Below are 23,137 nucleotides of genomic sequence, written 5' to 3' on the forward strand. Positions count from 1 at the left end.
TGAGGTATAAAAATCTGTATTTATATTACAATGACAGAATGACACAGCACAGCCCCATCTGTTAGACAGGTGGGATGGGGGTCCCATTCCACTCTGCAGCTCAGGTCTCATAACTTACCCACTGCATGGCACCAGGCCCCTTATGTAGCCCCAAACTCTGGCACGGAACCTGCCCTAGTGCCCTAGTTTAGAGGCCTGAGCTAACTTGCTTGCTGGCCTGGGGTCAAGACCCTCTGTGCAGACAGAGGGGTAGTAGGCTAACTGACCCAAAAGTGGCAGGAAGGCTTGGGGCACACAGAAGGGTAGGGTTGTCCAGCCACAGTTTGGTGCACAACTCCATCTGCCTCGGAAGGCAAACTCAAGTGCCTGCAGGGTAGGACTGCAGAGGCAGGCTCAGGGTCTAGATAGAGACAAAACCTCTGTGTTTTCTCCTGGTAGACCAGCTGGGCCTGCAGCAGGACAGTGGGTCAGGTACATCTGGACCACCTCTTAGTAAAGGACCCAACCCTGAGCCTGGAGTTCTAGACTCTGTTAAGGAGCACCACATGGCTCGCATGGACAGGTGCAGATGGAGGACATAAGCAGCAGCTATTTTGGTCCAGATTTCATTCTACAGACACACAATAGCCTTGGCTGAATCCTATGGCCACTAGTAACGGCCATACTGTGCAAATGGTAGAGAGTAGGAGAAGGAGTAATGGATATGTAATTCTTAGCACCAGCCCCCATGCCTATGGACCACCCCTCACATGTCTGCTAGTGGGAGGGGCAGCTGGCTAGCACCCCTGGGTGACTGAGGAGGCCAACTCCCAGGCTACATGGAAACCATAGCCTGAAAAGGCAAAGGGCTGAGCTGCCACAAATTTCAGCCAAGGGGGGGGCCACTCTGGTCACCAGGAGTGGACTCTGCTGGCAGCGGGGGGGAAGCAGAATCTAAGGTGCTGGAGATGGAGCAGGGGGTTGATGATACAAGAATTCAGGGCACATCAGGAACCCTGGAGTTCTGGGGCCCTGAAGCAAGGGCTTTAAACATAGCTCTGTCCTGTGCTAAGGGTGTGTATACTCAAAACAAATGTCCAGAGACATGCTTAGGCAGACACTGGAGGCCCCTGTTGGGCTGAAAATGTAGGCAGAACCAGCTTACTAAGATGTTGGCTATCCTTCTATTTCATGAACTCCTACCCAGGCCTGCAGTCCACCTGTCATCTTGAGTACCCATAGGGCAGGTTCTATGCCAAGAGCTGTTTCCAGGAACTCCATTCTGCCTATCAGTAGGCCACCCACCAGAGGATGCTCACTGGCATGACTGAAGATAAACAAGAATTTTTCCCCACAGTGTGGAAATTGTTTACAAATGCACCAGAGGTGGTGGCAGGCGCTGTTGTGGGCCAGCCCATGACCACTACCCAAATATTGCTGTGTGGTGCCTCTAGAGAGGTCTTCTAGTACTGAAAGGCCAACAGAAGCCTCCTAGCCAGGCCTGGACCACCTCCAGAAGAACTGTATTTATCAGCTGCCCATGGCTGACACTCCAGGCCAGCAGGCCTGCTGTCCCCAAACTTTCAGGTGCAGTCACCCTGCCAGTTACCAGGGAGGCACCACTGGAGGCCAGGTCAAAGCCCTGCAGGATACAAAAATCTTCCACGGGAGCTACATGGGCCTGCACGTCCCTCTCAGGAGGCTGCAGCTGCTGAGAGAGGCTACCCGTGGGAAAGCAGTGGGTGTGGGTGGAGGGAGACCTACCATCAGGCCTGCGCATCCCATAAGCCACAGGGGCATGTTGCTGGCAGTGGGCAGGGTGAGACAGGGGACACAAGGCACACTATGACCATGTGACAGAGGATGGGTCCCTGAGACACTGGGTCGCTCCCACCCCTCAGCAAACAAGGACACAACAATGGCTAGGAAAATAGAGTACAAAAATCTCATACAGGAAATAGAGGCGGCACACACTCATGGCCCTTGGCGAGTCTTCAGAGCTTCTTTCTCTTTTTAAAAATGTTTCTGTTTTGTGTTTTGGGTAAAGCCTCTGCCAGCTGAGGCTGCCCTGGGCAGGGCTTGTGAGGCCCCTTCTGGGAGCTCCCTGTCAGACTTTTTTTTTTCTTTTCTTAAGAAAGGGAGATGAAAAAGCTTGGAGAACCCAGTGGTTTCAGCTCTTCTCTCAGCTTATTCCAGTCCCCTGCCAGGAAGAAAAGCCCTATCTATTTCCTGTGCTGACTACACAGTCATCTGGGCTGGCACAGGTGAGCAGGGGCCTGAATGAGAGTCAGGCATAGGCTAGGGACCATCACTTCCAAGTGAACTCAGGCCAACTATCTCAGGACATACATTTTCTGATGTCCACATGTCTGTGTATATGTGACTGTGGGTATGGGTCTAGGTGTGTGTATACATCTGATGGTCCTAATAGAGCAGAAGTCACCAGAGTTGGTATGACGTGGCCCCAGGAGCATTCCCCTGGCTCCTGACACCATGGAAAAGGATTCCACCCATCTGCTTCAGATGCCCACCCGAGTCCTGCCCTTCACAAATCCCTCTGTCCACACACCTCAGGAGCTTGTGTGGACCAACAGGTAGATGGGCAGATGAATGGATGGACAGCTGTGCCTGCCTTCCTTCCTTCCTTCCTTCCTTCCTTCCTTCCTTCCTTCTTTCCTTCTTTCCTTCCTTCCTTCCTTCCTTTTCAGTCCACTCCTTAATCCTGGGATCCAATGCTGAGGTTCAAGCTCCCTATGGTGGTCATTAAGGCCCCTACACGGATCCTGCCGAGATTTGCAGCAATGACGTTTAATACTTCTGGAATGATTAGGAATCTGAGAACAGATTGTGGGTGACTACGCTGGGCTCCACATGTGAGAGCCTGACCCTGCTTCCCTGTGTGGGATCTTGCCCTGCAGACAAGGGCAGGCAGTTTGAGTCCTGACCAAAGGGTGGGCAGGCAGAGGCAGGCAGACCAGGCAGCAGCTGTAGCTTCGAGAATGGCACAGCAGTAGGCTCATGACGAGGCTGGCTTCAGTTAAGGGAGGACTGGAAGGCTGAGACGCTTGGCTAGGTGGGCAGGCAGGTGGGCCAAGAAGCAAAAGACACAGAGCCTACGAAAGGCCAGGGCAGCCAGGCCGCCTGCAAGGGTGCCCATAGCTGCTGTCGCTGCAGCCACTGCTCTGTAGGCTGTAGTGGTCATCGGCATCACTGCTGCTGCCAGCACTGTCCAGCTCCCCAGGGCCAAACTCCATGCCCTCTATATCCACCTCTGAGAGAACAGAGAGAGGATAGGTCAGGGTGGCCCCTTCCAAAGAAGCCAGACTGGAGCTCCCTTCCAAGTCAGAGCTCATGTTCCCCTTTTATGGAAGTGGGGTTGGGGGAGATAAGGGAGATCCTCTGGCCCCTAAGGTGGAAGACGCTAGGATGGTTCCAGTCAAAGTCTTGGGTTATGAACCCAGACTGCAGCATGCTGCCCCGGTGGGGGTGGGGAATCATCTTCTGCCTTCACATAGCCAGGCCATGGCCATGTGCCTCACTGTCTTCTTCCCATCCCTTCTTCATGTAAGGCTGGAAATCACCATAGTACTGCAAGCAGTTAGCTCAGGTGGCATGGACACCTTGTCACCACTAACATCACTCTCTCCTTAGGGTCTTCCTTGACCCCCTGGAGCTTGGTGACACCTATACCTAGAGGCCAGGGTTGGGCTGCCCTAGCTCCTACCTTGCTTCCCTGGCACTTACCTTGCTCTGAGTCATCCGTGGACACAGCAGAGCCAGTGCTGTCAGTGCGCACACGCTCTACACTCTGCACTGATAGTTGCTCTAGGCGCCGCTTAAGGAAGCGATGCTCCCGCTGCAGCTGCTCCTTGATGCTGAGTGCCCTGCGGTCCTGCTCCTCCAGTTTCTGGGGACAGACGGTATTCTGTGAGCCCATAGCCAAGAAGGAATAACCTCTCTTGGGCATAAGCACAGAAGTTTTGCAGGCAGGATCCTTACCTAAAACATGCCCTGCATGCTGGACAGAGTCACAGGGTACCCAGCCAGAGGTCAAATATGCCCCTCCTCACCCCAGCAAGGTGGCCACTTACTCAGCCTGGTCTTTCACTCTCAGCCTGTTAACTAGCTATAGAATGCCCAGTGCTGCTGGGCAGCCCCAGGAAGTGGAGACACATGTTGGCTGCAAGCCCTGGGATAGTGTCATTCAAATTTTGGCAGGCACCTCCCTCCAGCCCTACTCATGAGAGCCCCATCTGGCCCTGGAATGGGCTTTCACTGAGTCTACATGCAGCATCTGAGACTGCAGTGGAAAAGGATAAGATAGACACCTTCTTAAACCTTCCTGTGTGGGGGCTCACCTGAGACACTGCTGTCCAATAAAACCCCAGGGCCTTGGATATAACTTTTAAAGCTACTGCCACTTTGCCACTTAACCTGTGAGTCCATACCTATGAGACAGAGGAGCCATTTTGAAGGGAAAGACCTACCCTGGTTGACCCAAATGTCCCAAGAACACTGAATAAGCAACTCTCAGTCTGAAGGCCTTGGGGGACTACCCCAGGTAAATCTCCCTTAGCCTAACCCCACACCAGCTCCCAAGAACAGTCTCTACCACCCCTCCCACTTCCCTAACCCCAGTCAGACTGTCTATGAAGGCATACAATGACCCCTTGCCCCTCTCTTAACTCCACCTCTTCTTCTGGCTGCTGACCCTTCACAGTTCAGCATTATAGAGAACTATCTGTACCAGCCTAGAGCCTGGCCTATCCAGTCAACCAACCATACTGTCTCCCTGCCAGTCACCACTCAACAAACCTCAACCCCAGGCATGTAACCTCCTATAACCTCCCATAAGCTCCTGACATGTACCTGCAAGGTCCTTTGAACCAATGGCTGCCCAAGAGTAGGGATGGCCTGGAGGACATCAGGGTGACTGGAGAATAGAGGGCATAGCGTGCTTACCTTTATGTGCATCTTGGCACGCTTCAGGAGGCTCAGAGTGGTATGGCGTGTGCTGTCAGGGCCCAAGGGTACCAGCTGCTTGAGCTGTTCCAGGTAGAGCCTGAGTTTAGCTCGTCTGAAAGAGCCAGAGACAGACTATCAAGCTAGGCAGCAAATCCCACACAACTATGGCAGATGTGACTGGTGGAAGGTGGAAAGTGGCCAGCCCAGCCCCTTCACAGGCCCGGTATCACTGTAGGCCTGCCTCTTGATCTGGAAGTTGCCCCAGACTCTGCCTCAAGGCTGGAGTATCTAGATCCCTCTCCAGGAATTCCCCCTGGCCTGGATAACATGTCCTCTTAGAGCAGCCTGTCACAGGTACCTCTGTGGATATGGTGTCCACACGGTTCCACAGGACCTAAGAGCCCACAAACAAATATCTGTGTTACCCACTCTGCCCTGTACAGCATGCTCTCCTCACTCATGTCCCCATAGAAACATGAGTCGGTATGGTCAAGGGAGAGCTGAGGACCAGTTCTCTCTGCTGAGTTTGTGGTCTCATTGGGAATTGCATCATTCCAGACTTTTGTTCCTGCACCCATTGTGTGGATCCATTTTTTTCCCACAAAACTGGAACCATATTTATAGTACTTGGCCACATGTTGTAATGCTTTTCTGCCTGGTCTGTAGGTACAACTAAGTTCACCTCCAGAGGCTGTCTCTGACATTATTATGGTTAACAGGGACTGCTGCTGTTATCTCCACCTTCTACCTGACTAGTATCTGCAGGAAACCAGTGTTCTGTCTAAGTGATGCCCAATTATGGAGATAGCCAGGCCCTGTAGGAAGCCAAGGTGCTTTCCAAGTCAGTATGGCTTGCTTTGGACATATTCTTAGAAGTGTAACTGGCAAATCATGGGCAGAATTTTTTTGAAGACTGTGGAAACCTGCTGCAAGGCCAGTGCCCACCCATAATCCTCTTTAATAGTGTTTTGTTCTTTTAATTTGCTTCTTTGGTTTTTAGAGAGAAAGAAGATGTGGAGTTGGATGGTGGGGAGGTAGGGAAGATCAGGGAGGAAATGGGAGGGGAAACCATGATTAGAATATACTGTATAAAAAAATCTACTTTCAATTAAAAAAAAGTGGCACCATGCTGAAAGTCTACTTTTCACATCTGTTCCCTAGTCACAGAGCGCAAGCATCCCCACCGACTACCTCAGTCATATAGAGACCTTGGAAGGACAGAACGCAGGAACACTCATTTCTTAGACAGAGGAGGGGGTCCTTGGGTACAGGAAGAGACCATAGAGAAATGCTAATAGTCATCCATGGGGAGTGGGGGTGCCACCCTTGGCCATTATGCCGTTCAAACTGCACCCATTGCTGACGAAGCCCTTTCTCTCCTAGCATTGTGGCCCAGCACCCTAAGGCCTAGATGTCCTTTTGGTGAACTGGACTTAGACCTTTGGAAGAACTTCTTAGACACAGCACTGAGACTGAGCTTAGCCAGGAGGCAGGATGTGAGTGAGAGTGTGTAAGCCCCTGACTATGCCTCAAGGCTAGAGGGTCTTTAATCTCACCATACCCAGACAGGCTCCTGGCTCCAAACTACTGCATGCATGGCTACCCATCTGGAGAGTTCAGATCTCAGCATCACTGCTTTCAGCACAGTGAGTATCCAACCCTAGGAACTGAAGGGACTAGAGAGCAGAGCTGGGCTAGGGAGCAGAGGCGGAGCCTTCCCAAGATATTCCAATGTCCTGAAGTCACCACTGGGATATGATAAGGGGAGCAGCCAGGGACCCTTCTCACCAGGTATACTGGTTACACAGCAAATAGCAATTCATACAACCCATCATTTAATCATGGCAGCAGCAGTGGCTTTTTGGTAGTGGATGGAAATTGCAAATTGACAAGAAACAAAGTATCCCCAAGTTCCCTGTCCCAGAGATGACCATACTGTCATTTTTTGTGGTGTATCTATCTTTCCAGTTCATGAGTGTTAAGTGAAAACATTAGGATACAGAACCACCTATGTGACAAGTGACCCATTTTTGTTAAAAAATAAAGAGAGCAGACGCACACAAGAGACTCAACGGAACACAATGAAGCACAGGAAGCGTACACCTCCAAGGATGCGGCTGGCAGCGTTTATTTCTTTAGCTTTGTGCTCATCTGTATTTCCAGGGTTTCTATGCTTTGAAAACCCCACATTCACTTTTACAATCAGAGAAAGACATGTTTGTACAAGAAAGAAACACAGCTGAAAGACAAATAACAGTAGAAACGCATTTGCAATACATATAAAAGACAAAACGATTAGTATTAGTGATATTTTGAGCTCACACACGTCAAAAATAAAGAACACGGCCTTCGTGTACCGATGAGCAAAGGACACAAGCAGGCAAGTTGCAGAAAACAAAAGGCAACTCTAACGTGAAAACAGACTCCATCCCATAAGTAATCAGGAAATGAAAACTCAAACAGGCAGATGTTCATTTTCTCTTTTGTACCAACTGGAAGGTAAAGAGGTGGCTGGAACTCACTTGGACAGCACATGGGGACCTGACACAGTTCCTCTGGGAGAAGCACCATTGACTTTGGCTCAGACCACTGACCAGTACTTCTACTTCTAGAATTTGGGCGTTATCTGAAGACTCGGCTTAGAAATGCTCAGGTCAGAGGGAACCTGGAAAGTGTGGCTGTGGTCCTCTACAGGCTCTGAGGTCAGAGAAGCTATGGGTACATGAACTCAGGTCTTCGGCACTTACATGGTATTGGGTGAAGGATCCTGGTAGGGACAGTGGGTAGCAAGGGCCCCTTATCATTTCAGGGGCCTCCAAGTGACCAGGATAAGGTCTCTGGTGGGGTACAGGAAGTACATGAATAATATTTAGAAAAAGGCATTTCTTCAAGAGATGAAGAACAGTCACCTGACCATACACAAGCAATGTAAGAGTAATATGTCAATCCAAACCCAGAAGAGTGCATACCCAGGGCTAAGCCTATGGTTGGTGAGGGGATGTGGGAAAGGTCCCCCACCCCTATTCTGAGCACCACAGTCCTAGAGTCTAGGATGCTCTGGGTTCTCACTAAATCCTCCCTAAAGCCATTATAGTACACCAGACCCAATGCCAACACACATGGCTGCCCCTAGGCATCCCAAACTTGTTAAGCCCCCGTGCTTCTAAAAGAGGCAGCACTGTCCCTGGAATCCCTGCATTAGTATCAGAACAGCCCCATCTCTCCTCTCACAGCCCAGTCCTTGGACAATGCCACACCTAGCTTCTTATCAGAAAGCCCTACTCCTCAAAGAAAGGTCCAAAAGCTGGGGGGGGGCAGCAAGGGCTTGGGTCTATGCCAGGGTCCCCCAGCACATGTGTGTCAGAGTCTTGGCTGGATAGCAGAGATAAGTTCCAGGCCAGGTTACTGGAAAAAATGGGCAGTGAGGAATTCCACTACAATCAGTGGTCAGGGACAGGGGGACTCCTACTCTTTGCTATTTATCAGTGTCCTCTAGCTGTTGCTAACAAGCGTGTTCCTGTGGTTCCACACAGCTGCATCAGGTACCTGTGGGTGGCTATGCAGGATCACGCCAAGGCTGGACAACCACCTCTGTGCCTGGATTAGGGCTAGGGGCCTAGCTGAGGGCTTAGACCTGACCTCTAAGTGTATTGGGACACTTGAGGAGAGCTAAGGGCCAGGAAGCATATCTAGAGCTCTCACTACTACAGCTAAGACCAGAGACTAGAACTGAGCCTAGGAGGGTTGCCAGGCCCTGAAGCAAGTCTGAAAGAGCTACTGACCTACAGGGGTAGTGGGCCTACAGTTGGCTTGTTACTGTCCAAAGCTCCAAAAGGGAAAGCCCCACAGGCCTACCTGAGTCTCCCTGAGGGACATTTCCAGTGAAGGCAGTGTCCAGGGTATGCCTCTTATGGCCTGCTTGGCAGACTGCCAGGTGTTTCCTTCCTTCCTCAGGACAACATACTGCCCTTCCTTCAGCCAGAATCCAGGAACACCTGGCATCGATCTCAGGCCAGCTACAGCCAGCCATGACTGATGTTCCTACCAGGGCCCAATCCACAGGCCTGTGGGCTGCTCAACACTATCTACATCTATGGCTCCATCTGTCAGGTAGAAAGACCTTGCCCTGAGATGGGTGGCAGAGAGCCCCAAGATGCCCAACCACTCTTACCCCATCTTAAATAAAGGGCCTCCATGAGACCCAGTCTAAGTAAAGGCTTGAGGAAGATGGCAGAAACCAAGGTCAAGGTCAATGGATATCTGCAGAGGTCAGAGGCCAACCCTTTTCCTTCCTAGAGGTTGTCTTACACTTTCTACCCACACTTCCCTTAATGGCATTTACCATGTGTCCTCCCTACCAGCAGCCCTCCCAAACACTGCTCCGGGGCTCACAGTGGCCAGGCCACTGTGCCCGGACCTGGACAAGGTTGGCTGGTCTCCTCTGACCTAGGAGCAACTCGAAGCCTGCCTCACACTGGCTTCCATCCCTGTGGCCTGGCCCCTTGGGAGCCCCCCAACCATACACAGCCAGTGCAGGAAGTGCATCTCCTCAGGGAACATGGTGTTCTGTCCCTGCCCAGACACCCGCCCCAACCAGAGTCCTGAATCCCGGGAGAGCGGAAGTTGGCGCTGCAAAGGGCTCAGGGAGGGGGGAAGGAAAGAACTGGCTGGGCTCCAGACCTTCCCAGTGCACCCAGGAGGGCTCATCTAGGATGCAGAGTTACATGCCTCCCTTCCCCCCAACACTAAGAGGGCAAGACAGAACTGGTCCATTCTACAGATAGGAGCAGAGGTTAGGGTAGAGGTATTGCCTAGTGTCTCTCGGGGGCTTTCCCTGGTCCTTGCATGGGGGCTACTGCTTATGGGGATGCCTGGCCTAAAATACCTCTGCCTCCACTTAGGATGCTGCTGGCAGCCACAAACATCTCCTTCATCTCCCACCTCCCAGGGCTCAGCCCCACCTTGTCACCACTGGCAGAAGGAAGACACAATGACAAGATGAAGCAACCTCAAGGGCCACCAGCCATGCCAGGAGCTGATTCTAGCCAGGTGCAGGGAGAGTGCCTGGGCCTGCTGCCCTCTTGATGCAGAGAATGACAGCTCCTTAGAAAGCAGATCCCAAAAGGCACAGAAGTAAGGGGGGGCAGGTTTAACCCTTTGCAAAGGCCATTGTACTGAGAGCTGAAACTAAAGTTTCTAAAGGAGCTTAGGCACACCCAATCACACCTATGTCCTCTTCCAGGGAGCAGACTCAGAGTGCTACCAGGGCAAGGAGCCGTGCACATACCAGTGACGCCAGGCTAAACACCCGAGAATAGGCCTGGACCCAGCCCTTGCCTGCCAATCTAAAAAAAACCCAAGAACAGACCCTAGACCTCTCTAGAACTGATCTTTCCAGAGCCTAGAGCATAGCCTGGCAACCCGGACAGGTGAGGTCAACAAAAGCGCCCCCTCAGCGTGGGGGTGGGGGTGAGGAGACAGTCACATCAAGTAGCTCACATGGGAATGGGGGTGCCACTTACCTGTGCTTTTCTAGTTCGTTGTGTGAAGACCTGTTTAGAGAGATAGAAAGACAGGGCTCATTCCAAGGCCCAACAACCAGAGCACAAATTACAGTGGCTCTTTGTGGAGAGCCAGGAGCTATGATGGTCTAGGTGCAGGATATCTATGGATGCCGAGAGTTAGGGCAGGTGTACAACTGCCTGCTAAAGGCCAGGGAAACCCCACATTGAACTGTGGGAGGACTGGGGCTGGCAGGTACCCAGCCACCTTCCTTCTCTCCTCCCCCTTCCCTCGGGCCACCTGTGTTCTTCTAAGCAAGGCAAGCCATGCAGAGAACCAGTGGCAGTCTGAGCATGCAACATGAAGGCCAGGCCCTCAGGAGACAAAAGCACCCTGCCCTCCCACGGTCACTCTGTCACACAGATAGGAACACCCAGGGCGGTTACAGCTGTTACAGCCAAGCCACCCCGGAGGGGCATTTGTAAGATGTGGATGCTTTCTGGGCCCATAGCACACAGCAGGACATTACCACTTCTCTCAGGAGCTGCACTAAGCCAGAACATGTCACCCTGAGTCCAAGTTTATCTTCCCTGGCAACAGTGACCCCATGGACTGCTTGAGCCCCGCTGGCCACGCCCACTCGGATCAGAGCAGATTTCTGAACACCACAGGTGCCACTCAGCCTCCCAAGTGACTCTCTCAATCTAAGGGGATGCCACAAGCCAAAACGGACATCTAGGTTCCCTGGGCCATTGAACAAATAAGCAGAAAGCTCAGGACACACCCAAACTAAGTCCCTCCCTGTGTTTCTGCTGGCCATGGCCCACCTGTTCCTTCTGCTGCTCCAGAACTCGAATCTGGTATCTTTCACCAAAAAGGGTGCATACTCTGCCTATATAACCTACAGAAACCATCAGGATACTAGGTCATCCATCTTCCCTCAAGCCTAGCTGATTTCCAGCCCCCTGTGTATTCCCAGGGTCTTCAAAGACCTGCTAGTCCCCTGGGCTGGGCCAGAGCCTCAGAATCCCTTCATGATGCAAGAAGGCAGCACAGAAGCTTCCCACTGGTCTTGGGCCTTCAGCCCAAACTGTAGGTTTGCTAGTTTGTGTAGGAGGCTGGGGTCAGCAGCAGTCTTCAGGGTTCAGAAGCCCCCACCTCCTGTACCAAAGGATGAACCTTGTCTTGTTCCCAACCTGGACTGGAGGGCCACTCTTCAGCAGCATGGAGGTAGCCTTTCTTGGAACTCTTCCTGAGTCCAGAGATCCTGTAGCTTGTCACACAGGTTCTAGAAGCACCTGTGTCCGAGGAGTGGCGCTGTCTGGGCACCACCTTGAACTAACCTCTCTGCTTACCTTCTCAAAGAACATGACCCTGAAAGGCTAGCTCCAGGCCCCCCATGGGGCCATTGCTATTGGAGACCTACACAGAGCCCACATCTATCACGGGGCTGCTTTCTCCTTACCGAAGTGCTTCCCTCCAGCCCCTCTCTCACCCTGGCCTGCTACACAGAAGCCTCACAGGTTCACACCTGCCCTTCCACATCTGGGATCCCAGCTGAGCTGGCTAAGGACCGCCTCCTGAGCAGTGGTTGGGGAGGGAAGGGCTATGCCTGCACCCCTAAGGCCTTAGGCCTTGAGGGAGTACACTCTGTCCAAGGAAGCTTTAAGGGAGGTGCACCCAAGTCAGGGAGGCCCTCTGTGTCACCTGCCCCTTGCACCCAGGTCTCCGTTCCAGAAGATGATGGAAGGCTAGGACCTCATTCAGGAACAGGGGACAGAGGTGGTTGAGTGGCCCTAGGAAAGTAACTGAATCCGTCTAGGCCCTTGGTTTCCTCAGTTGCATAAACGGATTCCAAAATAAGGCTTCTTAGTCAATTTTGTTATTTATGTGCTTTGGTATTGTGTCTGAATGTGTGTCTGTCTATATGGGGGTGTCAGGTACCCTGTAACTGGAGTTACAGTTGTAAACTGCCATGTGGGTGCTGGAAATTGAACCCAGGTCCTCTGCTGGGTTAACAGCTGAGCCATCTCTCCAGCCCCGGCAAATAAGGGTTCTTTTACAAGGCTTGGTTAGAGTATTTACTTCTGCATATGGCATAAGCATTTGAGTGTGTCAGCTACCATTCTTGTCACCTGAGGGTACTCCATGCCACCGGAACCTGAGCTCCCAACCTCGAGTTTAGGGCAGACAAAAGCAGGGGCCAGATCATTTCACTGTGGAAGCCCGGGGCAGTGAGAGCTCCAATACACTTATGTCCTTCTGCAAAGTGCCCAAAACAGGAGACCAGGGGCTGGGACTCAGGCAGTTGGAAATTCAACCAAATCCTTGCCAGGCCGAGGACACCACAGAAACGGGCCCTTGTGCCAGCCTCTCTGTTTCCCAAGAACAGGCAGGCCACAGGAATGAGCCGCACCCTCTGCCAGGGGGCCCTGAAGCCCCCAGCCTGCCAGGGAAGCTCCCAGACTGAGCACACAGGAGCGGCTGGGCCAAGGTTGGTCCCTAGACACTGTCAGGTGTGCCATGATCCCCACTGCAACCAGGAAGGTGAGACCCTTAGGTGTCTAGTCACGCCTAAACCCCAGCTTCAGGGCTTCCTCCAGATACAAGGCCGAGGTGAAAAGAGAGTAGTTGGGCCTTGGGACTCTTGGTAGAAATAGCTCCCTGCAGGTCTCTGCCACAAAGCCAGTCTTGCACTTGTAGTTGGGAGTTTCCTTGTCAGTTGGTTGTGCAGGACCGGTGGGTACCCAGGGAGGGGTCCCTGTCCAGGCTCTTGAGGGTAAGGTACTGGGCCTACGAGCAAGGCCAGCTCCGAGAAGTGCAAGGGAGGGAGGAGTCCCCAATTCGGCCTTAAGGAGAGAGCAGCGGCGGGCATCAACTGACAACTCCTCTCCAGTCTGGAAAAGTCCAGAACGACTCTGGGCGAGCGCGGGCGCTGTACGCGTGGCACTGTTTACGGCGGCGGGAGGCGCGGCCGCGGGAAGATGGCGACGCGCGGGCGGGGCCGGCACCTCCTCCAGGCCGGCCGCCCGGGTGCGCGCAGGACTGCGCTGGGGACGCGGAGAGGACGGGGACACTCGGGCGGGGCCGGCCCGAGCTGACTGGGCACAGCGCGCGGGGGTGGGGGGTGGGGGCGGTACCTGTTGTTCGGGGCCTTGCGCACCAGGCCAGCGGTCTTTGTTTTCTTCCTGGCGAAGTCGCCGTCGAAGGGCAGCACGGAGGCGTAGCCGTGCTCGGCCTCTGCGGGACAGACGGTGCGGTCAGCGGCCCCTTGCGCCCTCCCGCAGCCCGCCCACCCTGGCACAAAGGGGCGCGGGCTACCTCTGTCCCTACGCTCCAGGTACTCGGCTGCCTCCAACAGCAGCAGCAGGGAATTCAGCTCCATCCTGCCGCCCGCGCACGGGACGGCGGCGGCAGCTGCCCGGCGCGCTCCTGCCGGCTCTGCTCGCCGCACGCCCCGCGCCTGGCGGCACACCAGCCCGACTCGCGGACTCCAGCGCTGGACCGCCACCCTCCGCCTCAGGCCCTCAAATTGACACATAAGGAGAGCGGCGGTCGTCACAGCCAATAGGCGTGGATACTCTAGCCTAGGGGGCGGGTTCTAAGACAGCCTCGGCCAATGGTAACTGGCCGAACGCCTCGGGCAGGGCTGAGAATGTTGACAGATGCGAAGCTTGGCTGGGATAGGCTGGCCCCAGTAGTAACAATTTAGAAGCCCAAGCTTAGCAACAGCACGTGGTGGCCCGGCCCCGGTGCTCGCTGACTGGCGGCCGTCGTGCATGTTAAGTAGGCATTGCACACCGATTGGGCCAGATCGGTCTATGTAAATTGGGGCCGAGGACCAATGGCCGGCGACGGGGCGTGGGGCCAATGAGGGCGCCGGGGCCGGACGCGTTGCCGAGAGGAAGCGCAGCGCAGTGGGACCGCTGCCCAGCCTACGCTGGGGCCAGGAGGACGTGGACCGTGGTCTCGGGAGACACCCGGCAGGATGCGCTGCGGACACGCGCCCTGCCGCTTTGTCGTGGCATGCACGTCGTGCGCAACGACCTGTTGCTCGGAGTCAGCTATACCACAGTCTCTGTGGAGGACCCGGCTTGGGGCCTGATTGGGGCAGGAGCTGGGATTTTTGCTACAGGACTGCAAATGACACCTGTCCCCGCATGAATAGTGGCTTCTGGAAAGGCTAAAACTTGGGACAGAGACACAGACGTTTGGAACCTAAAAGCGTCTCAGAAAATGTCAGAGACCCAGAGTAGGCAGGAACACTTAAGTTTCCTGATGGCCATCGAGAGTGAAAGAAAGGTCACCAGGTCTAAGGAAGGGGCCCCAAGATCTGCTGCCACGCGAGAGGGACCCTGGAATGTAGTCTGTTTGTGGTGCGTGGTCTGAGAGTAGGGCCATTCCAATAGCCAAGTGCTGGTGACAGACTAGAGGGTGAGCTCTTCAGCTGGCTCCTGCTGTGTGGTCACCCTAAGCCCTAATGACCCTAACCCCTCAGGCTGGCCTATAGATGCTTGGGGAATGGGCATCCTAACACCATCCTCTAAACCCTACTACTCCTGTCCTTCTCTGTTTGATCCTCTGTTTGTTTTATTGGGGGGGGGTTGAGGGAGGTGGTTTTATTGTTGGGCTTTTTGTTTGTTTGTTTTTGGTTGAGGATGGACCAGCAGGCTGGGGCCTTCTGTGGTATAAAGTGGCTGGACAGCAGCCTCTAAAATAGAAGGAGGCTGTTGTCTCCAACAGCAAAAATTACTAATGCTGCCACTTTACTCTAAGACCAAGGCAGATGCATGATACACACTTCCTTGTGGATCTCCATGTGGCCAATATGCAGATAAGGAAACTTGAAGAGTCCTCTTGAAATAGAAAATGGAGACCAGTGCTCCCACACTGGTTACTCAGGACGGTTAACAATCTAAGAATGTGGAAACCAGAGCCACTTCGCTCCCGGCCTGGGTGTGAGCCACAGATGTTTGACCTGTGGGGCAGGATTAAGAACAACAGGTGCTCTGGTGTGCCCTGGGAGACCCAGTGAGGAACCTCGGGCAGCCATTAACTGCCCTGTATAGGCACTGAAAGAGCCCCTTGGTGTTGGCCCAGGTGCCTCTTGGACCAGCCCCATGATCACCCAGGGCCAGGTAGATAGAACCAGTTAGTCTGTAGGGCTGTGCAGAGTTGTGAATTCGAAGGATGAGCATCCCTCTGGAGCACTGAGAGCCATGCTGAACTTTGGGGGCCCTGAGCTTAGCTCTGGGTGGGGGGAGGGTGAAGCAGCATTTTGAAGGGTGCACCCTTGTTCTTGCAGGCTCTCAAAGTGCTAAGGCAAGACTCCCCAGCATGCTGCCTCCTGCTACTGGGACGGGATGTTCCAGTGTGCTGAGGTGGAGCACAAGGGTGACCACAGCCTCCCAGCCTGGGAAATTTTTATCTCAACCTAGGACACTAGCTCCCACCAGCCGCAGCCAGGATAAAGAACTCTCCGGTGCCAGAAGGGCTCTCCCTTTCCGAGACCATGCAGAAGCTGGGAGAAGTGGGCAGTGGTGGCCCGGGGAGTGAAGGTCGGCTGTGGAGGAGTCCTGGGGGCGGGACAGCAGGCCAGCTGCTCAGGGAGGCTGCAGGATGAGCTGGATCCCCAGGGGGCATCTGGAAGCTGTTGTTTGGAACAGGAGCTGGCTTGCAAGTGCAAAGGGCAAGCTGGTCCCAAGTACACAGAGGGGTCTTTACACCCACACCTTCACTGTGTGAATGGGGCAGAGGCACCAGCAATGTCTGTACGCAGCTGTGCCCCAAAGTTCCCATGGGTTAGGAAAAGGAGGCAGCAGTCTGGCTGACAAAGACCCTCTACCTCATCACAGGTCACTTACTCTGACTGCCAGGCTCACCTAGAAAAGGCCAGTGAGAGGTAAGGAGGTAGACACCACTCTTGGGAGTGCATTGCTGCCAAGTCCTCAGCCCTGTCTTCCCTTACAAACTGGAGGGTAACCCAGCATGACCCAGGAGAAAGGACATGGGGCCTCCCAGTTTTGGGTAGATGATCAAGGATCACAAGCCTTCAATCTGCCCAACCTTTCCCTAGCGGCCTCCCCCATCTCAGTCTCTCTGACTGGGAATGAGGTTAGCACCCACTTCTGGAGGCATCTGGAAGGTTGACCACAGAGCTTTTGGTATGGGAAAGGGCTGCTTGATCCCTTCTCCAACACACACACACACACACACACACACACACACACACACACACACACACACACACGGGAGGGGGAGAAAGAGAGAGAGAGAGAGAGAGAGAGAGAGAGAGAGAGAGAGAGAGAGAGAGAAAGAGTTGAGAAACCTCTAGGAGAATGCTTTTAGGTCTTTTCCCCCTTACCCTGTCCTGACTTCCTTTCTCTGGGATCAGATCACCAGCTTACAGCAAACAGCACTCTTATACCTCCCTGCCCAGGAATGGCAATATTGCCAGGCTTCTTAGGAGCACCAGGAGTGCCCCACACAGTCAGAGCAGAAGGTTGCTGGGGCCTACTTCATCTCTACCTCTGATTACCTGCCCCTGCCCCTCTCTTGGAGTAGACACCTGGTAGCCATCAGGCCCCAGCCCTAGCATCCTGTTTTGCTTACCCACCTGGCAGAATCCTTTAGCCTGCACCTGCCTTTCCTTGGACCCTTAGTGATCAGCTCCTAGAGGAGAGGTCTGGATCTGTAGGATGGTAAACCCAGCAGGCCCTGGAGAGCCGTGATGAGCTCAGTCCTCTAGAATCTGCTGCTACCTGTAGACCCACAGCGAGGAAGAGTGTATGGAGGTTCTGTTTGAGTCCATTCCTGAGAGCCACTCTGGATTCTAGGAAAATTTGACTCTTTAAGCCACAGTTTTTTAAATGATAACCTCTAGCTTTTGGACACATTGAAGGATGCATGGAAAAACCCCTAGGTAGCAGGAGATTGAGCACAAAGCAGTGCCCCAGGAAACAGCAGGCATATGTGCAGCACTCCAATGGAGAAAGTACTACAAATCCCTGGCCACGCCCATGGGGTAGTAGAGCCCATAGGGGCATGCTTACCCAATCACAAGCAGTCAGAACCTGGGGTGGAGGCTAGGCTGCCAGGCTGGCCAGTCACAAGTACCAGGCCTAGTCTCTGAGCACTTGGAAGCCTTCCAGAAAGTTTGACATGCAAGAAAATACTGTGTTCAGAATGCAAAAGGAAGACAGGAAAATTAAAGTGCATCAAAATGTAATTAATGGTCTATGAAAACTAATATGTCAATATTATTCTTACAACAGTTCATTGTACTTGTGAATGATTTTTGAAGTATTTTTTTCTTCAAGTTTTCTGCACTATACTAATGGAACATGCATAAGTTAACAATTTATATAGCCCCAAAAGTCCAAATCTCTCCAATGCTTTCAGAGAAAAAGTAAGTCCATAAATGAGGGATATGGATGAATACACTCACTCACTGCCATGGGGTCTCCACAATAGGGAGGGCCAGAACTCCTAGCAGCTGAACCACCTAGGCTTTGGCCAAGAGGCCCAGGGAGGGCCCATGCTAGCCCTGTCTCTACTCCTGGACTCATGACTGTGGGGTCCTCCTTCTTGAAGGGCATACATGAACCATAGAGACTCTGCTGTTCTCTATGTGTTCTGGTGTGCGAGTCAGCATTGCTATCAAACAAGGCTCCTTGTGAGCCTAGGAGGGAGCATGGACTTCTACACTCTGGCTAGAGATAGCATGAGTAGGGCCTTATTGCCTCTTCCAGCTTGCTGGCATGAGTAATAACTTCCTCCAGCTTGCTCTGTGGGTGCTGACAGCACCAGGCCCACAGAGACCACTGTTAGCCCCACCCCAATCCTACCGTGAAACACACCCAGATCTAGCCTGGGCTCTTCCTCCTGGACTCCCATAGCTTCCGGTGCAAATCTACCCTGCTGTCTGCCATTGCTGTACCTGCTCTGCTATAGACTCCTCTGGCCCCTCCACCTACAGGATCTTGAAAACTGGGGCATGGCCACTGGTCTATCTGTGCTGGGATTTTGTCTGGACTTAGGGTGCCAGTCACAGTGGGGTGGCCCCAGCACGTAAGCACCCCACCACCGCCACCAGAAGCGAAGTATTGCTGAAGAGGCATGGAGTGCCCCCTGGTGGCAATCAGAATTCTGGCTGTCAAGGACACAGGGGAGAAGGGCTTCAAACTCTTACTTCCCTTGGCTTCAAGAGCTATCATTACCACAGGAACACCAAAAGTCTTTCAGAGTCCCATGCCAGGGTCACTATATGTCTGGGCTCTACCTTTTCTCCACTCAGACCAGAACTCAAACTGAGTGTGCAGTGGGGACACCTTGCTGCCTCCCAGTCAGGGCTATCCTGGGGTCCTTGGCGGGAGGCAGACAGGGACTGAGGACAAGTTAGCATACAAATGATGAATATCAAGGGGACCTTTGAAATATCATGAGTGCAGATGGGTCCCCAGAACCACTTCTGTGGGCACTGAGTAGACCCTATGGAGGTGACAAAGTGGAACTCTAGTGATTTAAATGAGACTGTTTTCTATAGGCTCAGATATGTGAACACTTGGTCCCCAGATGGTGGCATTGTTTGGGAAGGTTTAGGAGGTTTGGCCTTGCTGTACAAAGTATGTTAGCAGGGTGGGATTTGGTTGTTTATAGTCTTGATTCATGTTCAATTCTCTGTCTCTGTCTCCATCTGTCTTTGTCTGTCTGTCTGTCTCCATCTGTCTGTCTGTCTCTCTTCTTCAGCTGTGGTAAAGGATGTAAACTTCCAGAATTCTGTTTCTGATACCATGCTTTCCACTTGCTGCCATGCTTCTATACCATAATGGACTCTTACTCCTCTGGAGTCCATAAGCCCAAACTGTCTTCTGTAAATTGTCTTAGTCATGATATTTTATCACAGTAACAAAATAGTAGCTTTTGGGGAATATTATTTTAAAGTGTGTGACTTTTGTTTATGCTACATTTGTTTAACTCTGTGAAACCGTGATTCTTTGCCTGTTAAAACACCTGAATGGTCAATAGCGAGACAGGAGCAAGGCTACGTGGGCCTGGTAGGCAGAGAGGATAAATAGAAGGAGAAATGAGGAAGAAGAGAGTAATGAGAGAACAAGGAGAGGAGGATGTCAGGGACCAGTCACCCAGCTACCCAGCCAGACACAGAATAAGAAGGAAAGAAAAGGTATGCAGGAATAATGATAAAAGCCCTGAGGCCAAAGATAGATGGGATAATTTAGGTTGAGAAAATCTGGCAAGAAACAAGCCAAGCTAAGTCCAGGTACTCATAACTAAGAATAAGTCTGTGTATTTATTTGGGTGTTGGGTGGGCCCCTTGAAAAGCCAAAAGAGTAAAACATCACACAACAAGTAGCTAATGCGTCAGACATGGAGCTAGAAGTGGCTCTCTCTTCAATTTACCCACGGCACCCAAGATCAGGCATAGCAATCTCTGCACTAGACCTTTCGAATGCCAGTTTGTCCCAAGTAGAGCTTCAGGCAGTCTGGTCCCCGAGCACTTGTGGGCTCCTGCATGTCACTGTGATCTGGGGTAGAGATGTTGGGAGAGTGCTGAGTTCCCTTCCCAGGACTATGCATAGCCAGAGAACAATTAAAACCCTGCTGCTAGATGCCAAGCATGGTGAGGTGGTCATGAGCTGGCACAACTCCCGAATTCCAAGGATGGCTCCCAGCACAACTAGCTTGGACCCGTCTTCGAGTTCTTTATTTCTCTGGACACTTCTACAGCAGCCTCTTGATGGATTCTGGTTGAAGCACACAGCTCAGCTCAGCTGCTGTCTGATCTTCATGAGCTTTGGTTTCCCTGTCCATGACAGGGGACCCCGCTCTCTTGAAGGACTGCCATGGGGATTGTCATGGGCATATAAAATTCTGGAAAAATAATGATGGTCATAATGGGGAAACTAAGGTTCAGGAAGGATGACATGAAGGGGGTTCTGAGGCTAGCTCAAAAAAAAACTGATTGCATACCTGGATCTCTGAGAATGCTCCATGTCTCCGCTCCCCCTAGGAGTTCCCAGACACAAACACCAACCATGGATGAGACTTCCAGAGACTTGTTGAAATATCTTACTCCTGGATCTGCTCTTGGTGTGGGGATAGCTCCATAGAAGGGTGGAGTGACCAGATATCCTAAGTTTATCATGGAAGACCTGAAATTCCTTCATCATGGTGAATGGGACAGTTGATCATCCTCATTGACGGCTACCTGTGGTCCCAGACCTTAAGACAGGCCAGTTCATGGAGGAGCTACCCTTACCCAACTCACGAAGGTAGGTCAAGGCTGCCTCATAAGGCCTCTCATGAGCCTCACATGGGGAAGGAGTGCACGCGCGCAAGCGCACACACACACACACACACACACACAGATACAGGCCTCTCTAGAGGGAAGATGCTATATTCTGACCTTTCTCTCCTCTGGCACAGTAGGAGAGAAGGACACCATGTCTAGAAAACAATGCTTGTGAAGTACATTTCTTTATACTGTAGTGTGCACAGAGGTACACATGTGCCATGTGGGCTCTGGTAGGGTACTGGCTTCCTGGTTAGCAGAGAGCCTTCTCAACAGCTTGTAATGCCACTGTGGTACAGCTGTCCAGCCAATGACACAGACACTGGGATGGAGGTGGGTGAGATAAGGGTCATTTCTCTGCATTATGTCCAGGTGGGCAGAATGGTAGGGTCCATCCAGCCTTGGGAAGTATGATCACTCTCCTACCTGGGCTCTCCTTTCTTATGCTCCCTTGGCTCTGCTCCACTCAGAGGGAACCTCACTTTAAAATACATTCTCACCAGAAACCAGGTGTGATAGGCATTGCTGCCCCTCACAGTTCTGCTTCCCCAACTTTTGTCATCCAGGCTCCCACCTTCAAGGCATTGGACAATTAAAAGGACTCAAGGACTCAGGTCCCAACAGCAGCAACTCGGGCCCTGTCACTATGACAATCCTGACCTGGACCAGCTTCTTGTGTTCTCCCAGAATAGCCCAAGAGGCAGTCTCCAGGCTACTGGTTAGTACAGATCTAAGACAAACACCATCAAGGTGGAGTGGCCAAAGGCAGATGCCCTGCCTCTTCCCCTAACATAGGCCAGAGGTCTTAGCTGCAGGATGGGCAACAGCTGGGGAGTCAGGCACCCTAACAGAGAAGCTAGGGAGTGAGGCACCCTTCCAAGATGGAGGTAGGCTTGTGGGGGAGGGGGATAGCCAGCCCCTTCTGAATGTTGACAGGAGGACAAATTCTGTTGTTCAATTGTCCCCAAGGCACAGATGCTCCAGTCTTCTAGAAGAAACTCCACATCAGCACCAACACCATCATCCACCCAGCAGAGACAAGAATTCAGTGTTCACAGAAGATGCCAGAGCGTATGCAATCCTTAAATAGATTTATGGAAATGGTTTCGAATTACAGCATTTAGAAAATAAAAATAATCTCAATACATAATATTCCCTCTGTTATATACTCTCCCCCCGCCCCTGCACAGAAGCCATTTTTGTGCATGTGTATTCCACTGCTGAACAGCGATTGGATTTCATCCTATAAAAGAAGCAGTAGGTGTGTCATCTCTCTAAAAATAAAACTGTAATCATCATTGCAACGTGAAGCCTGAGATTGAAGCCTGAGGAGGTGTCTGTGCGTCTCAGCCTGTCCAGGCTGCACTGAGGTCTGAGGAAGTGGGTTAGAGTCCCAGTGGGTGCAGTGGAAGAAGGAAATGTTAGCCAAATGGTGGCTGCCTGATGAGTCCAGTCCCAAACACCTGAGAGCTCAGCCTATGGTATCAGCGGGTGGTCAGCCCCTGCTCTGCCAGCAAGTGGCAATGGTGTAGATGCCAAGAGCCTGCCTGCTTCCCCAAGAGACCACTGTGTCTGCTTCCTACATTCCCCATTCAAAAGAGAAACGAGACACATGTTGAGCAGGGTCCCAAGGCAGGCAGTGAGCACTAGGGAATGAGAGGGGTGGTAAACAGCATGGAGTCCTGCTATGATGTGGGAGCCTGGAGTCTCCTGACTTCTCCTTCCAGATTCTCGGCTACAAAGGAGCACATAGAGAATTGGTCCTTCTTGCCTTAGTACGCACAGCTGGAGCAAAGCGCCATTAGATGGGCAAGAGAAGAGAGTCCGACCCTGCCTGGCTAGGTACCCTGACTTGTAAGCAGCAACTGGGCATCCCTGGGTCCCTCCTCTGCATAAAGCTGGCCTCTCATTGGCCCCATGCCAGGATGGTGTCTGCACAGGCGGAGAGGCCAGGGAGAGTAGACAGAGGCTCTGAACATTCTGGAAACTGGGGCAGGCCTGCAGCAGCAGAAGCTTGGTGAGATGCACTGAGACCCCCTGCACACGGCCTGAGCAGGACACGCAGCAGGCACAGCACCTCCTTCCTGGAGACCCTAGCTAGGACTCAAGGCAGACATGATGCCGCTGTCCAGGAGTCTCCAGCCGCTCAGCTGGGACATGCCAGGCACACCATCACATGCCCGTCTTGTCACTGTAGAAGGGTGTAACATGGAACATGTAGCAGTGTGTGCACACACGGACTGGCTTCACCTGTCCATATCGCGGAAGTGGTGCTGAGTGTGATGAGCAGCGGGAACAGAAGATCTGGAAGCCAAGGAGGGACAGAAGGCAGTGAGCAGACAGGGCCTTTGTCAGCCCCTTTACTCAGCCCTCCCACCC

The 23,137-nt window shown here is 52.6% G+C and overlaps 2 protein-coding genes and 1 long non-coding RNA gene across 7 annotated transcripts in view; 1 reads left to right on the top strand and 2 right to left on the bottom strand.

Annotated features, from left to right (window-relative positions):
- On the bottom strand, nucleotides 1-13,980 carry Mxd4 (MAX dimerization protein 4). Of its 2 annotated transcripts, XM_040746917.1 has the most exons (7): nucleotides 13,768-13,980; nucleotides 13,587-13,686; nucleotides 10,467-10,496; nucleotides 4,942-5,056; nucleotides 4,338-4,427; nucleotides 3,724-3,886; nucleotides 1-3,250 (listed from the first exon to the last, which is right to left on the bottom strand). In XM_040746917.1, the coding sequence occupies exons 1-7, from the start codon at nucleotides 13,829-13,831 to the stop codon at nucleotides 3,093-3,095; spliced, it is 720 nt and encodes a 239-aa protein (XP_040602851.1). In that variant the 5' UTR covers nucleotides 13,832-13,980; the 3' UTR covers nucleotides 1-3,092. The 2 variants fall into 2 exon arrangements, with proteins under 2 accessions (XP_040602851.1, XP_005068933.3); XM_005068876.4 differs by lacking the exon at nucleotides 4,338-4,427 and having other exon boundaries at nucleotides 13,768-13,975.
- LOC121140790 lies at nucleotides 12,853-21,908 on the top strand. The gene is made up of 4 exons (XR_005877702.1): nucleotides 12,853-12,993; nucleotides 20,477-20,738; nucleotides 21,325-21,476; nucleotides 21,728-21,908. It is a non-coding gene; the product is annotated as an uncharacterized LOC121140790 (long non-coding RNA).
- Zfyve28 (zinc finger FYVE-type containing 28) overlaps nucleotides 21,833-23,137 on the bottom strand; it is a 97,549-nt gene continuing 96,244 nt past the window's right edge. For all 4 annotated transcript variants that reach the window (XM_040746912.1, XM_013112522.3, XM_005068872.4 and 1 more), the window contains one exon: nucleotides 21,833-23,062. In XM_040746912.1, coding sequence (XP_040602846.1) covers nucleotides 22,931-23,062 — 132 coding nt within the window. In that variant the 3' untranslated portion in view covers nucleotides 21,833-22,930. The remainder of the gene's footprint in view (nucleotides 23,063-23,137) is intronic.

This window comes from Mesocricetus auratus, unplaced genomic scaffold (assembly GCF_017639785.1).
Source record: "Mesocricetus auratus isolate SY011 unplaced genomic scaffold, BCM_Maur_2.0 Super-Scaffold_100006, whole genome shotgun sequence".
Classification (NCBI taxonomy): Eukaryota; Metazoa; Chordata; class Mammalia; order Rodentia; family Cricetidae; genus Mesocricetus; species Mesocricetus auratus.

Bases quoted from the DNA above. Each gene is read 5' to 3' on its own strand.
- Mxd4 (XM_040746917.1), bottom strand. From the start codon at position 13,831: ATGGAGCTGAATTCCCTGCTGCTGCTGTTGGAGGCAGCCGAGTACCTG. The intron at 13,687-13,767 runs GTAGCCCGCGCC...TCTGTCCCGCAG, and splicing joins CCTGGAGCGTAGGGACAGAG to AGGCCGAGCACGGCTACGCC. The intron at 5,057-10,466 runs GTAAGTGGCACC...TGGCTCTTTCAG, and splicing joins AACGAACTAGAAAAGCACAG to ACGAGCTAAACTCAGGCTCT.